This window comes from Enhydra lutris, unplaced genomic scaffold (assembly GCF_002288905.1).
Source record: "Enhydra lutris kenyoni isolate GAN:26980312 unplaced genomic scaffold, ASM228890v2 scaffoldscaffold55, whole genome shotgun sequence".
NCBI classification, from domain to species: Eukaryota; Metazoa; Chordata; class Mammalia; order Carnivora; family Mustelidae; genus Enhydra; species Enhydra lutris.
Window position 1 is genome coordinate 4522966 of NW_019154139.1, and position 25697 is coordinate 4548662.

Sequence of the window (25697 nt, forward strand, 5' to 3'; positions counted from 1 at the left end):
TGCGGTCACAGCCGGGCTCACGTGAGGCAAGACAGGGCAAGTCCTCTTCGGCCTGCTCGTCCCCAAGAAGGTGGCCCTGGCGCAGATCTCACGGGGTCGGCGTGAGGCTCGTTTCTGGTCGCAGGAATGCTGGGACGCACACAACACTTTTTGTGTGCTCCCCCAACCCCCCGACGTGCATAGGAGGTGCGTGCCCGACACCACGGGCGCTGGAGGGGGGATCGGCCCAGATCGAGCCATCCGGAGCCCTGGCCTAACCACGTCCTAGCCTCCTGCACCGGCTTAACTCACTGCATGCCCTCACCCAGACCAAGGAGCCCACCGAGCGGGGCCGGGAGCCCCCATGGCCCCTCCTGCTCACCGTCCCAGCAACAGCGCTCTGGGCTTCTGGCGTCAGAGGGAGCCCACTGCTTTGCAGCTGAAGTCAGAGGGCCCCTGACCGGTCCACGGGCAGCTTTCCCATCCCCCCTCCCCTGTTCTTCACTGTCTTGTCTGAGTTGAGCTGAAGGGGCTCTCCGCTGCTGTCCCCTCCCCTCTAACATGGGAGGTCTCTGAGCCTGGCCGTGTCAGTGCCCGGGGAGGGGGCATCTGTCCCAAGTGCCGGGTCTGTTCAGGGCCGCCCCCCTCTGCCTACTTGTGTGTCTGTGACCGTGCACCCGTCCCTCCCTCCCCAGGTTAGGCCAAAGACTCTGATTCCAGACAGCCTCCCCATCACCCCAGGCCGGGACCGGCCACCCAAGCAGCCCCCGACGTTCCAGAAGGCCACCGTGGTCAGTATCAAGAACCCCAGCCCAGCCCTCCCCACCGCCAACAACACCGTGAGCCATGTGCCAGCACCCGGCAGCCAGCCCCAGGCCCTCGCTGAGCCCGCCGCCGTCGCCTCTCCCCTGAGCAGTGCCGGGGTGGCTTATGCCATCATCTCCACTGCCCCCAGCAATGCCGCCGCCATCGCCCCCAGCACCGCGGTGTCTGTGGTCAGCGACAGCGTCAAGGTCCAGCCCCTCCTCATCAGCGCTGACAAGAAGGTGGGTGTGTGCCTGCTCACGCGGGAGGTGGCTGCCCGAGCAGAGCAAGTGCGTGGTTGGCAGAAGGACCCAGAAGCCCCTGGAATGAATGGGGTGTGAGTGGGCAGTCCCGCGAGGGTGTCCGCGCTGGCGGGACTGGGCTGCGGAGGAGTGATGGAGCGAGCGAGCGACCTGGCGGTCGGAGGGCGGTGTGAGCAGGAGGGGAAGGGAATGGGTCGGCACGTGTGTGCCACGATGCAGGTGAGTGTGCGTGTCGTTGAGGGAACACACGGCTGGATGGTGAACACCGGTGGGAAAAGAAGGACTGGTCTGTGAGTGAATTACTTCCCTCTTCGGAATCATGAGTTAACCAGTAGGAAATGTGGCCGGACGAAGCCTGTGCTGGTGCTGGGCCTCCGGCCGGTGTAGTCAGTTAGCCAAGAACTTTGGGGGAAGCCCAGGCCCGAATGGAAAGTCTGTGATTTCTTGCCGAGATTTAAAAGGAAACTGAGGTCCTCTCCCTGTCCCCCTCTGAGCTCCATGGAGGTTGTAAGGTCAGGCCTTCGGGGCTGTGGGGCTGCGAGAAAGGTACCACTTCTCTTTAGCCTCCTTTCCTCTGTGCCCAGTTTGGGGCCTGCCAAGCTGCCCCCCTCTTCTTGTCTGGGGCCCTCCTAATTCCCAGCCTGAAAGCTGGTGCTCCACTTCTGAGCGCCTGGATTTTACGGCACACGGTGTGTGTCTGGGCGCACTATGTTTCTGGGTCCTCCCACCCATGGACGGGAGCCCTGGGGATTCTCAGTCATCACAGGATGGGGAGGTACTCTCCTTGGGACCATACCTGGTCCCCAGGGGGCACTTAGCAGGTATCTGTGGGATGCCTTTTGTGGGATGCATGTGCCCTTTTCACTGCAAGCTCACCAGCATTCAGTGCTGTCATTTTAAACACATTTTGCTCATTTAATTGGTGCAAACAGATGCTCGCTGTTCAAAGTTGAATTCCTTGGGTTATTAGGAAGCTTGGATGTTTTCCCCATACTTTTCAAGAATTCTGTCTCCTTCTGTGTGACACGTTTGAGAGAATATTTTTTGCCATTTTCTACTGGGGATCTTAATGGTTTTCTTCCTATGAATATAAAGAGGGACATTTTTTTTTTCCATCCAGAGAATTCTAGGGATTTAAAATTGTGATAAAAAGGAGAACAAAGGGTCTCCCATAAGCCAGCAGAAAAATGGGTGCCTTCTTCCTTCCTGTTTAGAAGCCTCAAATTTACAAGATGGTCACATTCTTAGGGGAAAAAAATACAAGTTCAGGTTATTCTTGGCTTGGGTGAGACCCTGGTTGACTGTTCCTGTTGAATTCCTTCCCCTGGATCCATGAGAGATTATGGTTCCTTCCCAGTTTCCCGTCCAAAAGATGAATAAAGTCGCCGAGCCCCAGATGGAGGGGCATCTGCCGCAGGGAGCGGCTGGGCTGTGTAAGTTGTTTTCAGGTTCTCAGCCTCAGACCTTCCATCAAACCAAACGATGGCCGTGAACCCTGATGACAGCTGACAACATAGGGCCACTCTGGGCCATGCTGAGCAGGATCTGGAGCCCACCTCCCCCTTCCCCATCCCTACCCCCCAGGCCACGTTTGAAAGCCTCAGACACAGGGCAGGCTGGGGAGGGGACAGACTGGGCAGTGCACTCGGACAGACCCCTGATGACCTCAGGTGGCAAAGCTGAGCCCTCTTGGCCTCAGTTTCCCTGCACTTGAGCTGGGGATGAAGAAACCAAGCTCTTCTGAGTCTTTGCTTCCTGAATCTTCACCACCGCCCTGGAGGGAGGATTGCAAGGAAGCTGAGGCTCAGAGAGGCAAAGTGACCTCCCCAAGGTCACACAGCTGTGACGCAGTAGCACAGGACTGAACCCAGTCCGCTCGGGGTTCTAGGCAGCCAGGCCCGTTCTCAGGCAGACCCTCCTCGCTGTGTGAAGGGCTGTCCGGAGGCACCCACCTGGTGCGCCACTCCGGCCCTCCCGGCTCCCCTCTCCCTCCGTGGCTGCCCCCCTCACCCCGCACCCCTGCCCCGCCTTCCAGGTCATCATCATCCAGCCTCAGGTGCAGACGCAGCCCGAGAGCACGGCGGAGCCGCGGCCACCCACGGGGGAGCCATCTCAGGGAGCTCAGGCGACCAAAAAGAAGGAGGAGGACCGGCCCCCAAGCCAGGAGAACCCCGAGGTAGGGTGGCTGGGCTCTGGGTGTCGCCGTGGGAGGCAGGGACACAGGGCAGGGCACAGCTGGGAGGATCCATGGCTCAGGGTCTCCTCTGGCAGGAGGCAGGGCTCTTCACACCACGTGGTGCTGCCATGACCCTGCCTCTTTTCCCTGCCTGGGGCCACTCTTGAGCATCTAAGGGCTGGCAGAGCGAGACCGCAGATGCTTTGGAAGTCAGCTGCAGCCAGCGCTGGCGCGGGAGAGGCAGCTGACTCCTGAGAGTACCTGTAGAACTTTCCAGAAACTGTGCATTAGTGCCATCTCCCCACCTACCCCCGGAGGGAGGAGGGATACTTGGGCCCTCATGGTGCTGTCCTAATCCATGGTTAGCACAGAAGCCCCTGCTCTGTGGGGGTGTAAGAGGCCAGTAGCTCTTTGGTAACTTCTGGTCCCAGCAGGTGACCCCTCTCATGTTCCTCTTGTATCCTCTGTCCTACTGGGTCACAGTCAACGCTTTGGGCCTTTTTCCATGCATTTGGCCTCACCTGGACCCCCCCCCTTCTTTCCCTACCCAATTCTCATTCATCCTATAAGATTCACTTCAGATGTCCTCTCCTCCAGGCAGCCTTCCCTGACCACCTCTCCTCAGTGGGCAGAAGAGGCCCCACAGGGATCCTAGAGCTCCTAAGGATTCTTTTTATCAATATGCTGTCGGTATTGGAAGAAGTCAGTCTTTCATCCCTTCATCATTCATCAGACACGTCCTAGGGTTGTCTGGGTGCCAGGTTCCGTGCTGAGGGTCGGGATGCTGAGCTGGGGCGGATGGAGTCCTGGCCCTAGGGGACCTCGCTGCTCCTGGTATGACCACTAGGAGTTCAACTTTGGCTAAAAAAACTCAAGTGTCCTCAGAGAATTGCAAATCCAGAGCTGGGGAGGAGGGGCAGGGAGAAGGGGAGAGTGTGTTTGCAGCTGGGAGGACTGGTGAAGGCTTTGCAGAGGAGAGGCGGGATCGGCAGGGCCCAGGGAGCAGGTGGGGCTTCAACAGAGGGGCCAGAGGCGTGGGGGATGGTGTGTGGTGCAGAGGGCGCTCCCCAGGCGGTCACGTGGAAGGTGGGAAGGCCCTTGGCAGGCTCAGGGGAGTCAGCTGGTCTACTCGGAGCCCAGGCAGCACGAACGCATGAGAAATTCTGAGCATCGGCTTGAGGGGTGCCAGAGCCTCATCCTGGAGGAGCCACATGCAGGCTGCCAAGGTGCAACTTTAGTCCCTGGGCACTGGGGAGCCACGGAATGTCTTGGAGCAGGAGAGTGTCCAAAAAGCCTGCAGGGAGTCAGAGCCCACCACTCGCTGAGGCTGAGATGCAACAAAGTTTGGTCTGCCGCCCCAGCCCCGTTTATCTCCAGAGGCACTCAGTTCCATCCCTTGGTGCCGTGGGAGCACCTGTCGTCTACACGGTGAGCCCCGGGCCGGCTCGCAGTCCGAGGCTCCCCCGTGCACCCCTCCGTCCTCCCGCGGGGCTGCCTCGCGCCCACTGCACTGTCGAAGGTTTTCTGGGTGGATCCTCTGCGCTCTCTCAAAGTACATGGAATCCAGCTATGGTGCGTTTATACAATTAGCATAATTACATTTAACAACATAATTAGTATAAATACATGTAATGACTTACATAGAACTTGTAATTACAACATGTCCTGGCGTAAAAATCCTTATTAAACTTTCTTTTTAAAGAGGTCTGGGAGCATTGTGTGGTGCTGACGCGGGGCTTGGTGGCGTCTTTGAAACCTGTTCATGAAGAGCCCAAGTCAGGAGCCCTTGAGGCCCGAGCGGCAGCTGCCCCAGAAACTTCCTCAGAGGAACCCTTTGGAGCCCTGAGGTAGCTGGTGACCATCGGTGGCTACCGGGGCTGTGTGAGCAAACCCGTGGCAGGCCAGCCTGGTGGTGGAAAGGAGCCTCAAGTTTACCAGCACCCAGGACAACTCCAAGGCTCTGCCCACTCTTCCCTGTTTCAAGGTCCATGGCCTTTAGGACAGAACTGCGGCCTTTTCTGTGCCACCCCTTATCCTGGCCTCAGGCAGCATCCGACTGAGACTGTGGCCACCCTCAGACCGGCATGTGCCTTCCAGGGGGACGGCCAGAACAAGGGCCCAGCCACCTCCCCGGGCAAGACGTGTGCACACACATGCTCCTTCCCTCCACGCCATCCCTGTTACCACAGTCCCTGTTCCTGCGTCCGGATGGGGTCACCCCCCCCGTGTATTCTCCAGGCAGCTAGAAAGATTTTCCTAAAATTCAGAAATAACCGAGTCACCCTCCCCTTCTTGAAACCCATCAAGGGGGGCTCGGGCTCCAGACATAGCACTCCGCTGCACACGACAGCAACAGCAGATAAAATGTTAGAATGTAACCAAAGCGACGTGAGTTCACCTCTTGGCAAATTAGCTACGCCAGGCGGAGTAATCGCACAAAGTCAACTTTATTTGCAGCAAATAAGGAGGTCACAGGGAGACACTTCCAATGCAGTGACTCCCTAAGGGTGAATGGGTACCTTTCGTTTAGGGTTAGGATGAATATTTAGATGGGGAAGCCTTGTCATCGTTTGTAGAGGCGCGCATGAGGTCACGCACGCGTGTTGAAGGATCACGTCTGTACGTACATTGTATGTTATGTACGTGCGGCTGGGGCTCCTCCGTGAGCAGAGATGTCAGTCAGCTCTGTAATGGTTTGGGTTCTCTCATGGAGCACTGTCGCTCCACGGCCCATCTGGGCGAGCATGGGCCAAGTTTGATTCAGATGGTCCAGGGCAGTGGCCATCCCACCAAGGAGCAGTTTCGGGTCATATTTGCCAGAGTTAAGAGGTAATCCCAAAAGAAGAGCTTGGGGAAGAAGAGAGGTTATTGAGTACAAGCGGGTGGATTCAAGGTCAGGTCTCGGGGTCTGGCTGGCGACAGGAAGAGACCCCATAAAGGCAGCTGTATATGGCTGTTTCCCAGAAACCCAAGCAGTGAGCAGGACCGACACCAGGCCCCCGGGCTCCGGGGCCACCGCTGGGTGAGAGTGACCAGGACAGAGGTTCGCAAAAGTTCTCCAAGAAAGAAAGGAGCCAACCTGAGCCAGAGGCCACAGCTGCCCCTGAGGAGGGAGGCAAGGCCAGGGGGTACGGCAATCCTGCCCAAAGGGATGGGTGAGCAGGAGGCAGATAAGACAGAAATGCAGAAGGAAGAGAAAAAGGAGTTGTACCCAAAATGACCCTGTGGACAAAATTCTGGAATCTGGGCAGCAGCCCCTGCCAAGGACGGCAGGCACAGTCCGCGGATGGAGCCTGAGTTCATCCAGGAGGAAGTCAGTCTGTGGCCTACTCTAGCAACGCCTGACACAGAAGCATGCTTAGGGTGCTCACGCAGATTTTTCTCAGAAAGGAATAGTGTGCACTTGAATTCAGTAAGGAATAATGAAGCAAAAACCATGAAAAACAAAGTAAGATCGGGTGAATATAAAAATGGCTTGAAAAATCTGAGAAGGAAAAACGTAATTCGTTGAAATTTAAAAAGGTACTGGACAGAGTGAACAGGGATAACGGGTGCTTTAGGGGTACCTGGGGGGCTCAGTCGGTTCAGCGTCCAGCTCTTGATTTCAGCTCAGGTCATGATCTCACAGTCGTGAGATCGAGTCCCACATCAGGTTGTGCGCTGGGTATGGAGTCTGCTTAAGATTTTCTCTTTCCCTCTTCCTCTGTTCTACCCACCCTACAAAAAAACAAAAAACAAATAAGCAAAAGAATACACCACCACAGATACAGCACAGAGATACAGAGAAAGAAGCGATAATTTGTAATATACATGGAATGAAGTCAGTTCACTCGAAGGAGCTTTTAAATTGCTTCCCGCCGTCCCCTGCTCAGAGCCGATCCAGGGACCGTCACCTCCTTCAGTGACCTTTAACAAAAGGAAGCATGGGGCAAAGCATCATTGCAAAGCCATTTGAAGGAAAAAATAGGGGAAAGAGAGCATTTTTACCATAAGATAAAGGATACTCCCTAGATTTAAAAAAAAAAAAAATCAACACCTTACTGTGTATTCAAAGAAAGAGAACAGAAAAGAATCACTACTAATGAAGAAGTTACAAGGCTGAGTTCGGGGAGAAGGCTGAGTGGTCACCATACCAGAGAGAATGAAGTGTGAGCTGGAATTATGCATGGAAATAAATCTGAGTGGATAAGCTCAGGGGGCCCTGGACACAGCAGAAGACACAGTGAGGGACGGAGGAGGCAGAAGCGAGTGAGCAAAGTACACACAATAGAAAAGGAAGAAGGAGTTTTTAAATAGTCAAGAGTGATCCCTACGAAGTTAAGCCAAGAGGACCCAGCTGACGTATAAGTGGAGGCTTCCGAACCAGAGCCCAGAATTACGGAGCGGAGGAGATAAAGTGGTACTTCCCACCACCCACAGGGACGTGGGTTTGGCTCTCTCCATGGAGGCAGTTTTCTCCCATTTCCTGTCCTCCAGTCAGTGTGGACTCAAGTGACCTCCTGTGGAGGATGGGGTGACGGGAGCAGGGAGCATGGTCTCCACATTGCTGGTCTTTGCTCAGTCCAGTCTTTCCTGGTGGGGTCAGCGAGGCAGGCACCGGTACTGGAGGGCTCCCCTAGAGTCCCTGCCACCATGTGGTCAGCCCCCGGGCCCGGAAACTGCACTGAAGCCAGGTGGCCTCAAATGGCAGCTCAGACTGCCACCGGCCGAATCTGCCAGAGCCCAGAATCTGCCCTGTGGCCACCAAAAAATTAATAATTTTGTTAGTCTTGCATTCGTGTGAGCGCACACCTGCCAGGAATTTACAGGCCCCCCTTTCCATGGTGTGGTGGTGCGTCCCGATTTTTTTAACCTTATTTAAGAAAAGTTGATGAAAATCAAAGAAGAAAGACTATGTACATGTTAACGGACTCTGTCCCCGGTACTGGGCACCAGGGAAAATGAACACGTACGCCAAGGGAGAAAGGTCCACACTGCCCCGTCACCCAGCACAGAAGCCTCTGGAAGGCATCCTGGCAAAAGTGATCATGTCACTCTGCAGGGAAGAATGCTGGCAGCATTCAAGCCCAGTATACGGTAGAGCAGTATCTACCCCTTCCTGAAGGAAGAAAGGAGAGCCTTTATGTCCAGCCCAGCTGGCCTTCCAGCTGACAGGCTGGGCATGCCAGGGTTTAAATCTGCCCAGGAACTCAGATGTGACTCCGTGGGCCTGGCTACGATCCGAGAGGCAGGGAGCACACCGGACCCTGCCTCGGGGAGCCGAGTGGAGCTGAAATTCCGAGTGTAGATCCTACGTTCTTCCAGCAACGTCCAAAGGCCTCCCCTGTAACACAGAAAGCAGACAGATTGAGGAGTAGAACTATTTTTAAAAAGAAAAAAAGGGGAAAAAAAAAAAAAAAAAAGCAAAGGAACAGCGGGCAGTCACTATTTGAAATGGTATAGAAAACCCAAGAGAATCAATTAAAAAATAAAAAACTACTCCCAACAGAATCGGGCACGGCAGGGTTAATATTAATGCAAACCAATGATAATTGTCACAGACACGCAGAGTAGCGTGTTAGAAGCCTCACAGGTACCCTCTCCTTGCCATAGCGGCAACAAGATGAAATACCTGGGATTGGAGCGTCTGGGGGGCTCATTTGGTTGAACGCCCAGACTCTTGATTTTGGGTCAGGTCATGATCTTGAGGTCAAGAGATCGAGCCCCATGTCCAGCTCTGTGCTCAGCAGGGAGCTCCTTGAGATTCTCTCTCCCTCTCCCTCTGCCCCTCTCTCTAGAGGTATCTCTCTCTCTCCCTTTCTTAAGAAAAGGAAAAAAAAAAAAACTCTAGGGGTGACTGGGTGGCTCAGTGGGTTGAGCATCTGCCTTCAGCTCAGGTCATGATCCCGGGGTCCTAGGATCCAGCCCTACATCAGGCTCCCTGCTCAGCATTGAGTCTGCTTCTCCCCTCCCTCTACCCCTCCCCCCTGCTCTCACTCTCTCTTTCTCTCAAATGAATAACTAAAAAAATCTTTAAAAAAATCAACACACTAACAACAGTGGACAGCCACTGGAGGGTACGTTTGAAACCCCCGAAGGCAGAAGAAGAACAGAGAGGCGCACCGTGGTTCCGGAAAGGAGAATTTTACGTCCGAAAATTATCGTCATGAACCGAGTTAATGTATTATCATTTTCACATCATCCCAGTAAACACACCTCGGTGTCCTTCATGGTTTCTGAGTTTCACATGAAAACATACACAAGAAGACCCAAGGAAATGCTGAACAGGAAGAACAGGGGAGGGGTTCGAATTCTGCCAGAACCCCGTGACGCCTGGGAACCAAAGGTGTCACCGTCGCTCCCGCACAGCTAGGAACGGGAGAGGAGGCATGGAAAGACACCACAGAGACTCGAGATAATTCAGTATATGATTTAAAAGGGCTCCTTAAACCAGCAAAAAGTGGGGTGATGGAATTTTCAGTAAGTGGGATTGGAAGAAACCAATGCCGATGGAATGAAAGGAATCCATCCTTCACACGGTCGACACCAGGGTCAACTCCAAACGGATCAAAAAATTTGAATGTGAACCATGAGGGCCTCCAGCAGACTCGGTTGGTGGCCATGGGACTCTCAGTCTCAGGGTCGTGAGTCTGAGCCCCGCATTGGGCGTGGAGCCTATTTACAAATAGTAATAATGAAATAAATGTAAACAGTGAAGTTACAGGTACTACAATAAAACACAGGCAGCTTGCTTTGTAACCCGAGTCTGTACGTAAGATTCAAAAAGCCAGACAGTGAAAAAGAGAATACTGGTAAATTCCACTACACCCAAGTTTTTCCATCTACGTGGCCAGAAAAAGCACTGTTCCCACCTCCTGGAGTGTGAGTGGTGCACAGCCAGGTCCTCCCAACGAGGACAGTATGGACGGGGGACAGAGAGGGGATGTGTCATGGAGAAGGCGATGCCCCAGCCCCATGATCAAGGGCAGCGTGCGGCAGAGGAGTCACGCGGCTGACACGTTCCCAGATACAGTGGGCTGGGAAGGGGTTCACCTCTGTGGTCTCCCGCCCCCAAGCCCATAACCCAATGTCATCATGAGAAACCATCAGACCGGTCCCAGCTGAGGGGCGTCCTTCCTGCCCAGCCCAAGCTCTAAGCGGTCAAGGTCACTAATGACCAGGGCAACCTGAGAATCTGGCACAGCCCAGAGGAGCTAAGGGGACACAGCAAACAAATGCAGCATGGGGTCGTGGGTGGGGTCCTGGGACGGACAGTAGGTGAAAACAAAGGAAACCCGAAACCGAGAAGCCAGCCCCGTAAGGAGGCGCTCTGCAGTGTTCACTGAATCAACGGACACTGGAGGCCGTGTTAACGTTTCTCTGTTTCCTTCCCTCAGAAAATCGCCTTCATGGTAGCTCTGGGCCTGGTCACAACGGAGCACTTGGAAGGTAAGACTCTGCGCGGCGGCAGGCTGGGCTGCTGGCCGGTGGGAAGGCAGCGCCCACCAGTGACCCGCCTCCTGGGAGGTCTGTCCCAAGTGCCAGGGTCGTTAGCTCAAAGACTAAGAAAGCCTTCCTGCTCCCCCCGGTTCCATGGCTGTCTGCACAGAGCCCGCCTCCTGGTTTTGGCAAAGGGACCGTGTGGGTCCCGTGCTCGTCCCGTGCTCCCCCGTTGCACGCAGCCCAAGGAGGTGGTCGCTGGAGCCCGACCGCCTGGCCCTGCCACTTGCTAGCCACTCGGGCTTGGGCCCTCCCAGTCACGTCCGAAGGTCTGCGTTTGAGTCCTGCTCGTGCTGCTTTGACCCGGGGGACCGTGGGCAAGCTCCCTCCACTCTGAACCTCCGCCCCCTCTTCCGCAACACGAGGAAGGCTGCACCTTGAAATATTACAGTGTCGTCGTGAGGTCGGGATGAAAAAGCTCTCCTGATACCTCCTGACTGTGGTTATGCTTTTTATAAGTAGCTCTCCTCGTAAAACTTCTCCCCCCGCCCATGAGACCCTAAGTATTTATTTATTTGGAGCCTGGTCTGGGGTGTCTTACAGGAAACACATGAATGATACTGCAAAGATTTAAAAGGAAAAACTGAGTCCAAAAGACAAGTTGGAAAAACATGTCAAAACAGCTGTTTTCAGAGAAACCGATCCCAGGTTCCATGTGGCAGGCAAAGCAGAAGGCGGGAAAGCGGGGGACCATGCGTGTGGGGTGGTCACCGTCACTGCGGGAAACACCGCACCAGGGGCCCTCTCGGAAGGATTCGTGTGGGAGGCTTCACGTGGGCAGAGCCCACCTGAGCGGCAGGTGGACCTGGTTCCTGGGGCTGCCCTGAGCCTCCCTGTGCAGCTGGGCAGGCACTAGCCTGGCCGGCAGACATCCCCCGAGAGACGCCCCCGGGCTGGATGATGGCACATGGGGGTTCCCGCGCCGAGAGTGCACCTGCCCACCCGTCTGCCCCAGAGTGAGTGATTCGGAAGCCACTCTGGGGCGGGGACGCTGGGCAGATAGGCTGCAGAGCAGGGGAGGGGACCGGGATGCCCGGGGTTTGCAGAGGAAGAGTTCGGGATTCCCAGGTCAGGAAGGATCCAGTAACTGCTGTGTCTGTGCCTTTCCAGAAATCCAGAGCAAACGCCAAGAGCGGAAGAGAAGAAGCACAGCGAATCCCGCTTACAGTGGCCTCCTGGAGACAGAGGTGAGGCCCTACACTCCCTCACCTGCTCCTCCAGGGACTTGCGTTCGGGGCATGACCATGAATGATGTCCCTCCCCTCCTGAGCTCAGAATCTGTTGAGAAACAGACGCAGGAGATCAGAACAGCGGGGTCCTCACTCGGGCTGCACTGGGGAGCGTGGCTTGGGTGCAGGTTACAAGGTTTCCTGGTTCTTCACCCCAATGATCAGGTGTGGAGCCCTGTCAAGGCCCCGGGGAGCAGCCCCAGAATCACCCCCTAACGGGGAAGCCGTTTCCTTGGGGCCTGAGGTCCGGCAGTCGCAACAGCTCTCTGAAGCCGAGCGAGGTCCCCAGAGGCCAGCACCCGGCACCTTCCAGACTCGGGCTGTCCCTGCCAGGGGGACAGGTCCCAGGAGGGCCTGTGGGAGGGTCGAGGTCCTGCTGTTCTCACCTCCCCAGGGTGTTAGTCAGTCCAGGCTGCTGTCCTGAGTCCCTGTCAATGACTTGGAACTCGGTGGGGAGGGGGCAGGGGTCTTGGCCATAGCGATGGTGGCCCAAGTCGGGGGAGCCCACCTGCCCCTGGCCTCTGCTTCTGTCCTCCCGGCTTCTGCATAGAGAACACGCCCGTCTTCATACCGCTTGCTTCCCCGCTCTTCTCCTGAGTGTGCTTTGTGTCTGAGATGGTGTCCTAAGCACTGGGCCCCTTCTGAAAGATTGTCGCTGAGCTGTTTCTTGACCAGCACTTGAGGAAGCCGTGTGCCATCTGTATGACGAGGGCCCTTTCCCCTCTGCTGTGCTCACCGATGAAGCCATCCACTGCTCTGCCGGCCCAGCCATACGTAGTGTCCCAAGTCTGTGGTGGCTGGTGGGAAACCACCTGACTAGCAAGTCAGGAGTCAGCTCGACGCTTTGACCCTTGAGCCCAGGACCCACCGTAGCTCCGGGAGCAGCCCTCCACGGGCCTCGCCCTTAGCTGTGAGCACAGCCCAACCACATCGAGAGAGGAGGGAGTGACGCCACTTACCCATCTCCCCTCCAAAGCAAAGCCACCCCAAACCAGGGTCTGAACAGGCTTGGCCCATGGCTGAAGCCCCCTTTTGGATTGTGCCAGAAACCCGATGTGGGGTTTCGAGGGCGTCCTTCCTGAGCGAGGTGGTTGTATCCCCAGGGAACAGGGGAGATTCCGTGCCTCCCACGGGGCATGGCCGGCTCACCCGCCGCTCCCCCACCCTGCTGCCCCCATGTCCAGGTTGTGACCTCTGAGCCGTGGGTGGGAGCCTGTCCCGGGTGTGTCCTGGGCAGGAGCCGTGTCCCTGAGGAGCGCTCCATGTGAGATGCCTTTGTTTTGTTTTCCGTCCCCTACAGAGGAAACGGCTGGCATCCAACTATCTCAACACCCCCCTGTTCCTCACAGCAAGAGGTAGGTGCCCGCGGACCGCGGCTCCTCAGGGCTGCCCCGGGCCCTGGGCCAAGGCGGCGTGGGTGACCCCCCACTCCAGGCCTGTGTGGGGACAGAGCTGCTTTCCGGTGCATGGTGCTTTCTAGCTCCCGGGCCCTCCTCGCCGTCGCCTCCTTTGCCCCGACATCTTCTGTGGGGAGGAGGAGGGCCGGCGGAGCCTGTGCCAGAGCCGGGGCCTCGAGCCGGGATGATGACGTGAGGGCTGGACGTAACAGCCTGTGGTAAACGGTCGAATATTCCTTACACACAGAAGCTCTGCTCCCCTCTGGACAGTGTCCTCTGCGGACAGCTCTGAGTCAGCAACTGAGAAAAACTAAGTTTTGTGATCATTAAATATGCGGTTTGGCCTCACTTACTAGAAGGAGAGTGGGTTATGGACAAAAAAACCACACACACAGTTGAAAATGAGTCCCTGTGAGAGGTGCCTGGAAGGATGGCTTGCCTGCGGGGCAGCCTGGTGCCCGTCCCAGGGTGGGTCCTGGCCACAACCAGGGCAGAGACCCTGACTTCCGCCATGCCCCAGGTGAGAACTGGGTGTCCCAGGGCCCGTGATGCTCCCGTCCCACCCCAGGTGAGGACCAGAGCCTGGGATGCTCCCGCCTTGCCCCAGGTGGGAAGCCCTGCCTCACCGGGCCTCGTGGCCTCCGGTCCCGATTGGTGCCCCTCCAGTGCCCGCTAACGTGTTCTCCACCCTTCTTCCCTGTGCTAGCCAATGAGGACCCCTGCTGGAAGGTAGGTGTCCCCTCGATGGCAGGTCGGGGTGGGGCGGGTACAGGCGGGGCGCTCCTGGCAGGGGTGAGCCCAGGGGAGGGCCTTCGGGTTCAGTCCTCCCTACCGAGAGCTTTGCAAGACCACCCGGGTCAGCCCACAGGCGGCTCGAACACGACCTCTCTCCACCCGCTGCTGAGGACGCAGGGACCCCGGGGCCAAGAAGGCCCAGGAGGCGGCCGCTGACGCCAGGGCCGGCCAGGCTCTACCTGGCTCTGCTCGGCCCTGCTGTGTGACCTCAGGGGGAGCTGGCCCTCTCGGGTCATCATTGCCCACCTCACGAGGGTCTAGACCCCGTAATCCTCAGGGTGTCACCCCTCAGGAATCCATTTCAGTGATCCTGTGAGACCCCAACTCTCCACGCACACTGGTGTCCCTGCTTCTCAGGACACAAGCTGGTTGTGACCTCATTTTTTTTTTTTTTTTTGAGATTTTATTTATCTGAGAGAGAGAGAGAGCACAAACAGGGGCAGTAGTAGAGAGAGAGGGAGAAGCAGACTCAGCACTGAGCAGGGAGCCCGACGCAAGGCTTGATCCCAAGACCCTGAGATCATGACCTGAGCCAAAGTCAGATGCTCTACCCACTGAGCTGCCCAGGTGCCCTGTGACCTCATTTTCTAAATAAGTTTTGGATCAAATCCTAAAAGAATTGGTAGCCCCCACATGCCTATAACGGTCAGGCTACTGAGCAGCAGCAGGCGACAGGCTTAAACTCTGGTGCTCCTGGCCTTTTTGCCACCAGAACCGTGTAGTGTCACAGACTGGTGCTGGTGGCCTGTCGTGCTCGTCCACAGACACCTGTGCCCAACAGCAGGGGAACAGGATGGGCCTCGAGCCTGAGCCCTGCCTCCACAGACCCCAGGCCTGGAGGGGCTGTGGCTTCGGGGCAGGGGACCCCACCACTGGTCTGACATCCACCTCCGGCTCACTGAGCAATCTTGGGCACATGGCTCGCTGGCCCGGGGCTCCTGCACTGACGTGAGTGCTGGCAACAGACCTCTGAGGCCTCATCTCTGTCTGCTGCCCCCTCCATCAAGGACAGCCTGGGGTCCGGGGTCCTCGTGGTGTGGGTCACCCCCATGAGAGCCCTCTGGTCCTTCACAACCATGAAGTCAGAAGGCGCTGCAGCCACACGGGCAGAGAGCAGACCTCCCATGTATGGAGAAGGTTTTCCAGTGGGTGGTGGGAAATTGTTCAGACTCTGCAGGTCACGGGAGACACGGGGTGATGAGAGGCTCCTCTCTCTGTCCACAGTGCAGTGAGCTGGCTGGTAAGATAGTGAGCTCCCCGTCCCTGTAGGTGTGTAAGCAGAGGCCAAACAACCAAGGTGGACGACTCTAGAAGGGATGTCTGAAGTTCCTTTAGCCCAGGGAAAGAGGAAGCTGCCCCTTACCAGGCTCCTATGTGGAGTGTGTTCTGTGTGTCCTGTCAGGTCTTCCCAGCATCCTTGGGGCAGGTGGCGCTAGCCCCTGTTACAGAGGTGGGCACAGAGGAGTGCAGGAACCCACATGGGATTTTGGAAGATGCCAGGTTAGACCAAGGTGCTATCAAGAGGACTGGAAAGCTGTGACCGCAGACCCCCAAAGGCGGTGGGCAGGAGGGAGGCTTTGTGAGCGCTGGCCTGCCCCCCCCCACTCCAGGATATGGGACAGTGGGACATTAGGGGCCCAGGCGGACTGTGTCCTAAGCCCCAGCAGGACCACCTGCCCTGCTACCCATGCCTGGCGTCCGGGTTTCAGCTGAATCAGGGTGGTGGGGTGCCACACCCCGACTGACTCTGACTCAGTGGCCGTGTCCCTAGGAAACGTGGCCCAGGTGGTGCCCTGGAGTCCACGCACCGGCAGCCACTTGTCCTCCCAGTTCCTGGGCTCGTCTTCCTCCCAGAACTGCTGAGAAACACTGGGTTCCAAGCAGGTCAGGGCAGCAGCTGCCCAGGGCCCCTCCAGCTCTCTCCCAGCCCCACCGACCCGCCTCCTGCCCTCCCTTCTCTTCCAGAGCGAGGTCGCCCGCGATGAGCACTGTGCCGCCTGCAAACGAGGGGCCGACCTGCAGCCCTGCGGCACCTGCCCGGGGGCCTACCACCTCAGCTGCCTGGACCCGCCCCTCAAGACAGCGCCCAAGGGCGTGTGGCGGTGCCCCAAGTGCCAGCAGAAGGTACGCGAGACTGTGCTGCTGGGCAGCGGGCCCTCCCGCCCCCCACTGACTCTCCCTGCACCAAAGGACCCTCCCCCAGCACAGCATCTGAGGCTGGGGAATCTGTGGGGCTGCCCCGTGCACTGTAGGGTCTCAGTGCCCCCAGGCTCTGCCCGCTAGATGTCAGTACACCCCCATAGTGGCCATCTCAGACATTGCCAGCAGAGGCCCACTGGGGACGACTGAGCAGAGGTGTCCCCTCTGCAGCGATCTGACCCAATGACTCCAGCTCTGAGCTCCAGATTCCCACTGACGGAGAACCTGAACTAACATCTCAAACTGCAAAACAGAGCTAGCTAACTAACGCGTTCCGTCTCCCTGCTGCCACACGTAGGAAAACCTAGCAGGTTCGAAAAAACAGTAACACTCCCTTCTGGTGCTGATGCGGGGAGGTAGACACTCTTTTTATCAAGAGCCTTAAAAATGTATATATATCTTTTAAACGCAGAATCTAGCTTTGGGGAATGTAGTCCCAGGAAGGAATCCAAATACAGATAAAATTCTGTGCATGAAGAAACCCCTCGCCCCTTGTCTATAAAGGAAGAGATACAGCTGCCTCGCAGCACTAGGAGACCGTGAACTTCATTCCAGCAGGTGCGCTCAGGGCCATGTTACACGGTCACTGGAGATGGTCGTTATAAAGAGTTTGTGATCCTTTGGGGCGTGTTCTCTATGTGGACCTAAGTTTTAAAGAAAGAAGGCGCCAGGCTTTTAGTGGTTCCTTAGCTCCGTCAGCTCCCCGAGAAAGCTGCAGGTAGAATGAGACACGGGGGAGTGCAGCCTTCCGAGTGTTACAGGCACGTGGGAACTTTCCTATGCTTTTGTGTGATGTGTTACTTGCAAAATCATAGGGGAATCACCTTTATTTCTGAAAACACTGATTCTTATGGGTTCCCATCATCCCCGGGGACTTAAAGAGAGGGTGGGTACAGTGGGCCCTATGTCACTGTCTCCCGTGGGGACCACCAGCCTCTGCGTCGTGACTGCCTGGGGGCTCACAGCTCTTTGAGGGACACAAGATTATCTTCCCCACCTGGACATGGTGGTGGGGCCTCACTGGGCCCTCGAGGTGTCCCCCATTTGCCTGGGGCTGCTCTCGGGTCCCCAGGACATGGGAAGAAGGCAGGCGGCCATTCGTGGATGCATTCGGTCAGGAAGAATTGGGGCCTCCGTGCCAGCACCATGGGGGGCCCTGGCAAGAGGCAGGTTCCTGCCCTCGAGGAGCCCTGTGAGCCGACCATGAGGCAGGGCCGGCCCCGTCCCAACATGGTTGAGGAACCTGCTGCTCAGAGAGCTTGTTCCGCACCCCTGCTCCCCCAGGGGGGCACAGCCAGGCTGCGGCAGGTTCTGGCCCGTCCACTTGCTCATCTCCCCATCTGCCCTCTAGGCCTTAAAGAAAGACGACGGTGTGCCCTGGACCGGGATGCTGGCCATTGTGCACTCCTACGTCACCCACAAGATGGGTAAGACGGCCTCGGGGAGTGGAGAAGGGCACTGCCTCCCTTCTCTCCAACCCCAGCCCCATCCTCTGGACTCACTCTGGGCCCATCCGAAGCTGTTCTGAGGCAGAGCCCCGCAAAGAGGGCCCCCGGGAGTGGTCCTGGGTGCTGGGCAGCTCCTGTGCGGGGAATGGCGCTCCCAGCCCCTGGGCGTGCAGCCGGGGCCCCTGGCTTCTGCAGGAGGATATGGCAGAATGGCCTGGAGGTGTAGACCTCGGGTTCTTACTGCTTTTCCCGCTCACCCGTGGCCCAGCCTTCTGGCTCACCTGGCTTGTGTCCTCACCTGGCCTTCTCTTCGCCAGTCAAGGAAGAAGAGAAGCAGAAGCTGCTACAGAGAGGCAGTGAGCTACAGAGCGAGCACCAGCAGCTGGAGGAGCGGGACCGGCGCCTGGCCGCGGCCGTGAAGGTTCGCTGGGCGTGGGGGCAGGAGGCTGGGGGACCTTAGAGCCCCGAGATTTAAGTCCAGAGCTTCGCTGTTCTGTTATTGAGGCCCCGGGAGAAGACCGCCTCCCCAGCATCACTCAGCAAGCCAGGAGGTAGACAGTGCGGCTCTGTGGCCTGCTCAGCAGAGAGCTGTCAGACAGCTGAGGCTCTCCAGCTCTGCTCCCACCTAGCTCTTCTTCGGTGGCAAAGCCCTGTCTCTGAACCTGTTTCTTCTTGCGTAAAGTGAACATAATGACTTCCCTTCTGTAGTGTGGCGGTCAACAAGACGGTGGTGAGCGCGGTGATGATGGTGATGGTGGTGATGGTTGAGGATGGGGTGGTCATGATGATAGTGATGATGGTGGTGATGGTGATGATGGTGACGGTGGTGGTAATAGCGATGTCAGTGATGATAGTGGTGATGGTCGTGATGGTGGTGATAATGGTGGTGGTGGTTGGTGGTGATGGTCCTGCTAGTGATGGTGATGATGGCGGTGGTGATGGTAGTGATGGTGATGGTCATGATAGTGTTGAGGTGGTGATAGTGATGGTGGTGATGGTGATGGTAATAATGGTTGGTGGTGATAATGGCAGTGACAATGGTGATGATGGTTGTGATGGTCGTGATGGTTGTGATAATGGTGGTGATGGCGATGGTGGTGATGGTAGTGATGGTGATGATGGCAGTGGTGATGGTAGTGATGGTATTGGTCATGATGATAGTGTTGAGATGGTGATGGCGATGATGGTGGTGGTGATGGTAATAATGGTTGATGATGGTGATGATGGTGGTGGTGATGATGGTGATGATGGTGGTGGTGATGGTGGTGTTGGTGATGATGGTAGTGATGGTCATGGTGGTTGTGATAACGGTGTGATGGTCATGACTGTAGTGGTTATAATGGTGGTGATGATAGTGATAGTGATGATGGCAGTGGTGATGGTCATGATGACATTGTTGAGGTGGTGATGGTGATGTGATAATGGTTGATGATGATGGTGGCGGTGATGGTTATGATGGTGGTGATGATAGTGGTGGTGGTGATGTGATGATAGTGATGGTGGTGATGACGGTGATGATGGTGGTGATGGTGATGGTGACAGTGGTGGTAATAGCGATGTCAGTGATGATGGTGGTGATGGTCATGATGGTTGTGATAATGGTGGTAATGATAGTCGTGGTGATGATGGCAGTAGTGATGGTAATGATGGTGATGGTCATAATAGTGTTGAGGTGGTGCTAGTGATGATGGGGTGGTGATGATGGTGATGATAATAATGGGTGATGATGGTGATAATGGCGGTGATGATGGTGATGACTGTTGTGATGGTCATGATTGTAGTGATTAAAATGGTGGTGATGATGGTGGTGATAGTGATGATGGCAGTGGTGATGGTAGTGATGGTGATGGTCATGATGATAGTGTTGAGGGGTGATGGTGATGGTAGTAGTGACGATGGTGATGGTGATAATGGTTGATGATGGTGGTGGTGGTGGTGGTGATGGTGATGATGGTGATGATGATGTTGGTGGTGATGGTGGTGATGGTGATGATGGTGGTGGTGGTGGTTGTAATGATGATGCCAAGGGCAATGCCAGGTCCTAGTCTCACTTAATCTGAATAACCAAGGGGAGGCTCTGTGATTATTCCTGTCTCAGAGTTTAGGTGCAGTCTCAGGGAGTAGAAGTGATTTCCCTGAAGAGCAAGTAGCTTACACCCCAGCTTGGGGCCCCGTCCCAGCTGCTGTCTGCGCTGCCATGACACATATAAAGCCAACTAAAAGACGAGAGCCCGGCAGGCAGCAGACAGAGCAGAGAGCGGGCTGGCCGTCTACAGATCTCCTGCCGCTGCTGTGGTTGAGCCAGAAGTGGCTCCCAGCTTCCTCAGCAGGGGGAGAAATGACCTGGTCAGCGAGGTAGCATCACAGTCAGGAGGAAGAACGTTCCACGCTCCCACACAGGCACACCATTTCTAGCCCTGAACTCTGAAACAAACTTCTCCGGGGTGTCTGGCTGCAATTCCATTCCTCACAGCTGCCGGGTTTGTGGAAGGCCCTCGGGCTGGTTTCTTTCAGTCTCTGGCCGCAAGAGGGGAGGAGCGGTGGGAGAGGGGCTGAGAGCGTGGCAGCCCCAGGCGGCCTGCACGGTGGGATTCTGAGACACCGCCCCCCAATCCTTTTCTCTCCCTGACAGAAATGCCTAGAGCTTAAGACAAGCCTGCTGGCCCAGCAGAGGGGCACCCAGTTGTCCTTGGACCGCCTGCGGGCCCTCCTGAGACTGATACAGGGTGGGCAGAGGCTGCAGGTCACCATGGCAACCGCCAGCCCTGCCCCGCTGCTGGCCGGGCCCTGGACCAAGCCCCCAGCCGCAGCCATGCACTCTGCCCTCCAGCACCCCCAGGGGCACAACTGACCCCGCGGGACCGGCTTCACACCCACAGAAGGTTCCTGGGACCCCGCTCAGCAGACCTGAGGTTTCTGTCCGCCTTAATTCATAAACACTATGGATTTCAGATGAAAATAAAACCCAACCGAGAGAGAGAGAGAAAAGAAGGGAGAAGGAACCGGGTGGAAGTCCTAGAGCCAGGACCGGAGGGGATGGAGCCCTCCTGTCCGCGTTCGGACAGGACGCCAAGGAAGCCAGGTGGGCACGGGACGGCCGGGGACGCAGTCAGCCCCCAGCGCTTTGGGGGCTGCCCAGGCCTCTGGCTTCCAGGCACAGCTGTCTCCTCGGCTTCGGGCTGCCCCCCGGGAGAGAGAAGGGCAGAGGTCAGGAGGGGAGCCAGGAACCCGAAGACCTAGCTAAGTAGTAGCAGTAGTTGGGACGAGCAGTGGGTAGCGAATCTAGGTAGGACTCCGCGCCCCTCCCACTCAGGGGCTCGGGGCTCGAGGCCGGGGCGCCCCAGCGCCTTCCTGGAACGCGGGCCCCGCTCTGTCAGTATTATTAGCGTTCAGAGTCACAGCTGTCGAACTTGGAAGAGACTATGAGGTGGGTCCCTCCGGGGAGGGACTCTGCGGTCTCCACCTACCAGGGCCTCCGCACCCCGGGTCTCCGGAGCGCCCGCGCTGTACACCTCCTGCCCTCTGCTGAGCTTCTGGACTCCTTTTGCCATCGAGGTCTTTTTCTCATGGAGTCTCTGGGCAAGACGGAGCTGCAGGCTGCAGGGGAGGCCTGTGGTGGGTTTTCTATCCGGGGTTGAATCCCTCCACTTACGACTGAAGCCTTTTCTCCTTTCGAAGAGCCGATAAAGTGTTCCATTCCTCTTTTCTTGCCGGTACAGACATTTATGCCAAAAAATAACTTTACATTTTTGTATGGCGTTTTTATTGTAAGATATTTAATGTGAAGGGGGGACGCTTGCTGACTTCTTTTCCTGCTTCCAGTGGTCTCTGCTGCAAGGTGTGAATGCGGAAACCCCTCGTGGGGGCGGCCCAACCGGAGAGATCTGGAGGGTCCTCTCAGGAGGGGGGGGAGGGCGAGGGTGGGGAGGGAGGGAGGGGGGCAGTGGCCTCGGGAGGGTTTGGCCTTCGGAGACGCAAGAGTCCCTCTTCTTGCTGTCTCCTCGTGATCCTGAGAGCTGAGGGCACGCGCGTCCTAGAAGGGCTCCCGCCTCCCGAGGTGGGAGTCCACCCCCCAGCTTCTCCAGTCCTGAGGGACATAGCACAACAGGATAAGCATCCGGAAGCCACCGGGCTCCCACCCCAGCATATCACACGGTGCCCAATTGCATTGAACACACGTGTGCGTGTGCACACACAGCCCCAGACACACACGCACACGTGCACGCCGACAGGTGCAGAGCGGGGAGGCTGGCCGGGATCCCACAGACTGCCATGGTCCCTCCCGTCATTTTCTCGACTCCGGGAGAAACTGTGCTGTACGATACAGATCTATTTTAATACACTTAACACTGGGTTGAACAAGATTTTTATATTCTTTTATTGATGAACAAAGTGAACTGTGAGACACACGTCTTCTATATTGGTTACTCTAGATGCCAATTACGCATTCCCATGTGGCTTGCGATGTAAATGTCTTCAGAATCCTTTTTGTTGGTTTGTTTTTCTTCTTGGATGGATTGATTTGAATTAAATTTAAAAAAAAAATGTAACGGGAGGATGTGGAAGGTTGGACCCGGGAGGGGTAGCTGCCAACGTGTCTTGAGACTTAGTGTTTTTGGACCAAGGAGGACCGTCCAGTGGATAGTGAGGGTAGAGAAAAAGTGTTTGTCTTAAATATGCCGATGTAGTTTTCCTTCTGTACGACGTATTAAACTCGACTGATGATTTCAAAGCCGCGTGGTTTGCTTTGTCTTCAGCAGAGAGACCTCCAGGAGCACGAGGGGCGGAGGTGGGGGGCGTTGGAGAGGTGGAAAGTCAGGGTCCTGCCCTGATGGGAGGCAGGGAGGGACGAGAGAGCTCGTGGGCACCCTCTATGTGCTGATCCCACGCCCCCCTCCCCCTCCCGGTGGCAGGTGCACCTGTTGGGACCCGGTGGTGGTCACAAGCAACAGAAAACCACCCAGCTGAGTGCTATGCGGTGTGGACACTGCTCCCTCCCTCTCTCTCGTCTCAGCCCCTCGACAGCACCCACTTTTTTCTGTTGCACACGAGCCCCTACAATCACTCAGGGGCTTTGTCCTTGGCCTTCCAAGAGACCAGCCCAACTGGGGACCCAGACCCCTGCATCCTGACCCCAGGCCCTTCAAAGGCCTCCAGTTGGCCCAGTCAGGTGAGGAGCCCACCTCTGGACAACCAGATGTGGCCAAGGGTGGGATCAAATACGAAGGGACAGGCGGGGCTGCAGGGGTGGGCGGGGCTGCAGGGCCCAGCCTGAGGCGGTCTCTGACAGTCGTGTCCTGTTTCCAAGCTGGTCCAGAATCACGTAGTTTGGGTGGGGCCTGGAGTTCAAGGCGCCTCTGCCTGACCCCAGCGCCCCACTGCCTCCCTGAGAGCCGGCCCAGTCTCAGCCCCTGGGGCCCATAAGGAGCCCCTCCCCCCATCCTGGGGACTCATGGTTCCCATTGTTCTCAGTCTCCTGTTTTCTTCCCACCCTTTGGTGTCCCTTGCCCCATGATTCCCTTGGGGCTGCCCAATTCTAGGTCAGTCTTGACCTCCCTGTGGCCAGATCTAGTGGGGGACGTGCTGACCATGGCCTCCCGCTGAAGGAGACTTCCAGGACCCTCACACCTGGTTTTTCCAGTTTGTCTCTTCTCTGTCTCTGGGCTGACTGCTCCCCGGCTGTTATCTCCAGGCGGGGCCTCTGCCTCGCACCCCTGCCCGTTGGGCATCAGGAAGCATCTGTCTCTGCCAGGCCCACCCTCCTGCCCCTGTCCCATTTCCGGAAGATTCCGTCTTCCTAATACACGAGCCAGCAGCCCAGTGGTTTCACCCCCGACATCTGGCCATTAGCACTGTGCTCGGAATATAAGGGGTGGTGGCCATGTGTCACCGCCCACACCAACATCACCGTGGTCTCAGCCCCCCAGCACAGCCGTGGGCGTAACATGTGCTCCACCTCAGTTCTCAGCCCAGCAGTGCCAGCATGACAATGCCTCTGCCGACCCCTGCTGTCCCTGCACATCTTGCTCAGCAGCAGGTCCTCCAAGGCCGCAGTCACCGCATACTCTGGCCCTTTGGCTTCCCTTCCTGCCTCTCTCCACTCTCCTCGCTCTGTTCCAGCCACTTGGCCTCCCTGCTCTAGCTGGAGCCCACTTGGGCATGCTTCTGTCACAGGGCCTTTGCATGTGCCATGTCTGCACCAGGCGTGTCCCATCGTCTCTTAGACTGGCTTCCCCACTTGCTTGGGAACTGGACCATAGTCCCTTTGAGGTGCAGCTGTCCCCAGCCCCCCTCACGAGGACAGCATTTCCTCTCCTCCCCTCTTGTTTGATTCTTCAGACCGACAACTTTCTGTGACTCACCTTTTTGCTTCTCCCTGCTTCACGGAGGCGGGGAAGCTGGTCGGTTTTACTCACCAGTTCCCAGCATCCAGCAGAGGGCCTGGCACCCAGGACACAGGGGCTCAGTGAGGAGTCATGGAATAAAGGAAGGAGGCTTTTGAGAGACAGAGGTGCTGGGCCTCTGGGCTGCCTCCATCCCAGCTCAGGGCCCTGCCCCCATGGGCCCTGCTCCCAGTCCAGCTGCAGGTCCACTTGTCCAGTGAGGGTGGGGGCGGGGGAGGAGGAAGCTGAGGCTGGGGGAGGGGCGGGATCGCCAGGGACCTGCAGTTGCAGAGGTGAACCCATACTCTGTGAGGTCCTTGTCCTCCAATCCCACGGAGGTTCCAGGACAGCCCACCTGGCTCCCGACAAGAGAGGCGGGGGCCTGGGGGGCTCCAGCGCCCCAACACAGGGCAGGAGTTCCCTGCAAGTCCAGATGGGCCCCCACGACCCCTGCTCCGCGCTGAGAGCTCCCTCCCTCCTGGGGAAGCCCCTCCAGGGTTAGCGCTGTCATTAGAAAGGGGCCCCAGAGTGAGCGCACAGCTGCGGTCCCTCCTGTCCCTCCACCACCACCACCAGCGCCCCGGGGACCCTTGCCCACGTACCGGGAAACCCAGGGTTCCATGGGGTCTCCAGCAACTTCCGATTCCCCGGCTCCATCTGACCCGGCCCTGGGGAGCAGGACCTATCAGAGCTCTGCAGTGCACCCCAAGCAAACTCAGGGGTGGGTGATTCCCTGGCGGGCGCCAGCCGTCCATCCCCTGGGTGGCCTCTGCTCCCCAAGGTTATGGTGATGGGGAGTCGCCACTTCCCAGAGCGCTCCCCTGGGGGCACTTAGCTTCCAGAAGCTGCCGTAACAAAGCACCACAGACCATGGGTTTAAACCACAGAAAGGAATTTTCTGCCAGTTCAAGGCATGAGCTGGGCCGGTCCCCAGCCCGGGGCTGGAGCCACTCAGGCACGCCTTGGCGTGGGGGTGGCCCTCTCTCCCTGTGTCCTCTTGCTTTCTGTCCGTGCAGCTTGCTGGCGACCTGTGGCGCTTTCCAACCTGCAGACCCATCGCCCCATCTCTGCCTCCTCTTCCTGTGCCCCCCCCCCCCCCCCCCCCCCCTGCCCCCCCCCCCCCCCCCCCGTGGTGTGTCTCAGGCAGAGTTCCTTCTTTCACAAGGGCAAGGACACACACTAAGTCCACCCTCATGATTTCACGTAAAGTTAGTCATCCTGCTTCCAAATAAGGTCCCGTTCACAGGTCCTGGGGGTTAGGACTCCGACCTCTTTTTGCAGAACGCGATTCAGCCCGTAAGGGACGCCTTTCTGCGGGTTGTGTCTGAAAACTGCTTCCTTCTGGCATGTGCCCCGCCCTCGGGACGCTCAGTGCCACCCCCTTTGCCTCCTCTGCCCCCACACAGTCCACGGGCTGGGAACACCATGGAGCCGGCCCACCGCATAGCCCCCTCCCTGGCCCGCCTGCTCTGGGCCCACCCCGCCCTGCCTGGCTTCCTCCTTGGACCCTCTGGTACATGTCACAGCCCCTCATCGGGCACTGAG

General features: G+C 57.3%; 1 protein-coding gene across 2 annotated transcripts in view; it reads left to right on the forward strand.

Annotated features, from left to right (window-relative positions):
* LOC111157651 (PHD finger protein 21B) overlaps positions 1-21602 on the forward strand; it is an 85411-nt gene extending 63809 nt beyond the window's left edge. For both annotated transcript variants that reach the window (XM_022519255.1, XM_022519256.1), the window contains exons 4-13: positions 675-1025; positions 3082-3222; positions 10599-10650; positions 11812-11888; positions 13231-13285; positions 14034-14056; positions 16088-16246; positions 17673-17748; positions 18087-18190; positions 20402-21602. In XM_022519255.1, the coding sequence (XP_022374963.1) occupies positions 675-1025; positions 3082-3222; positions 10599-10650; positions 11812-11888; positions 13231-13285; positions 14034-14056; positions 16088-16246; positions 17673-17748; positions 18087-18190; positions 20402-20620 (1257 nt within the window). In that variant the 3' untranslated portion in view covers positions 20621-21602. The remainder of the gene's footprint in view (positions 1-674; positions 1026-3081; positions 3223-10598; positions 10651-11811; positions 11889-13230; positions 13286-14033; positions 14057-16087; positions 16247-17672; positions 17749-18086; positions 18191-20401) is intronic.
* The last annotated feature ends 4095 nt before the right edge of the window (positions 21603-25697 follow it).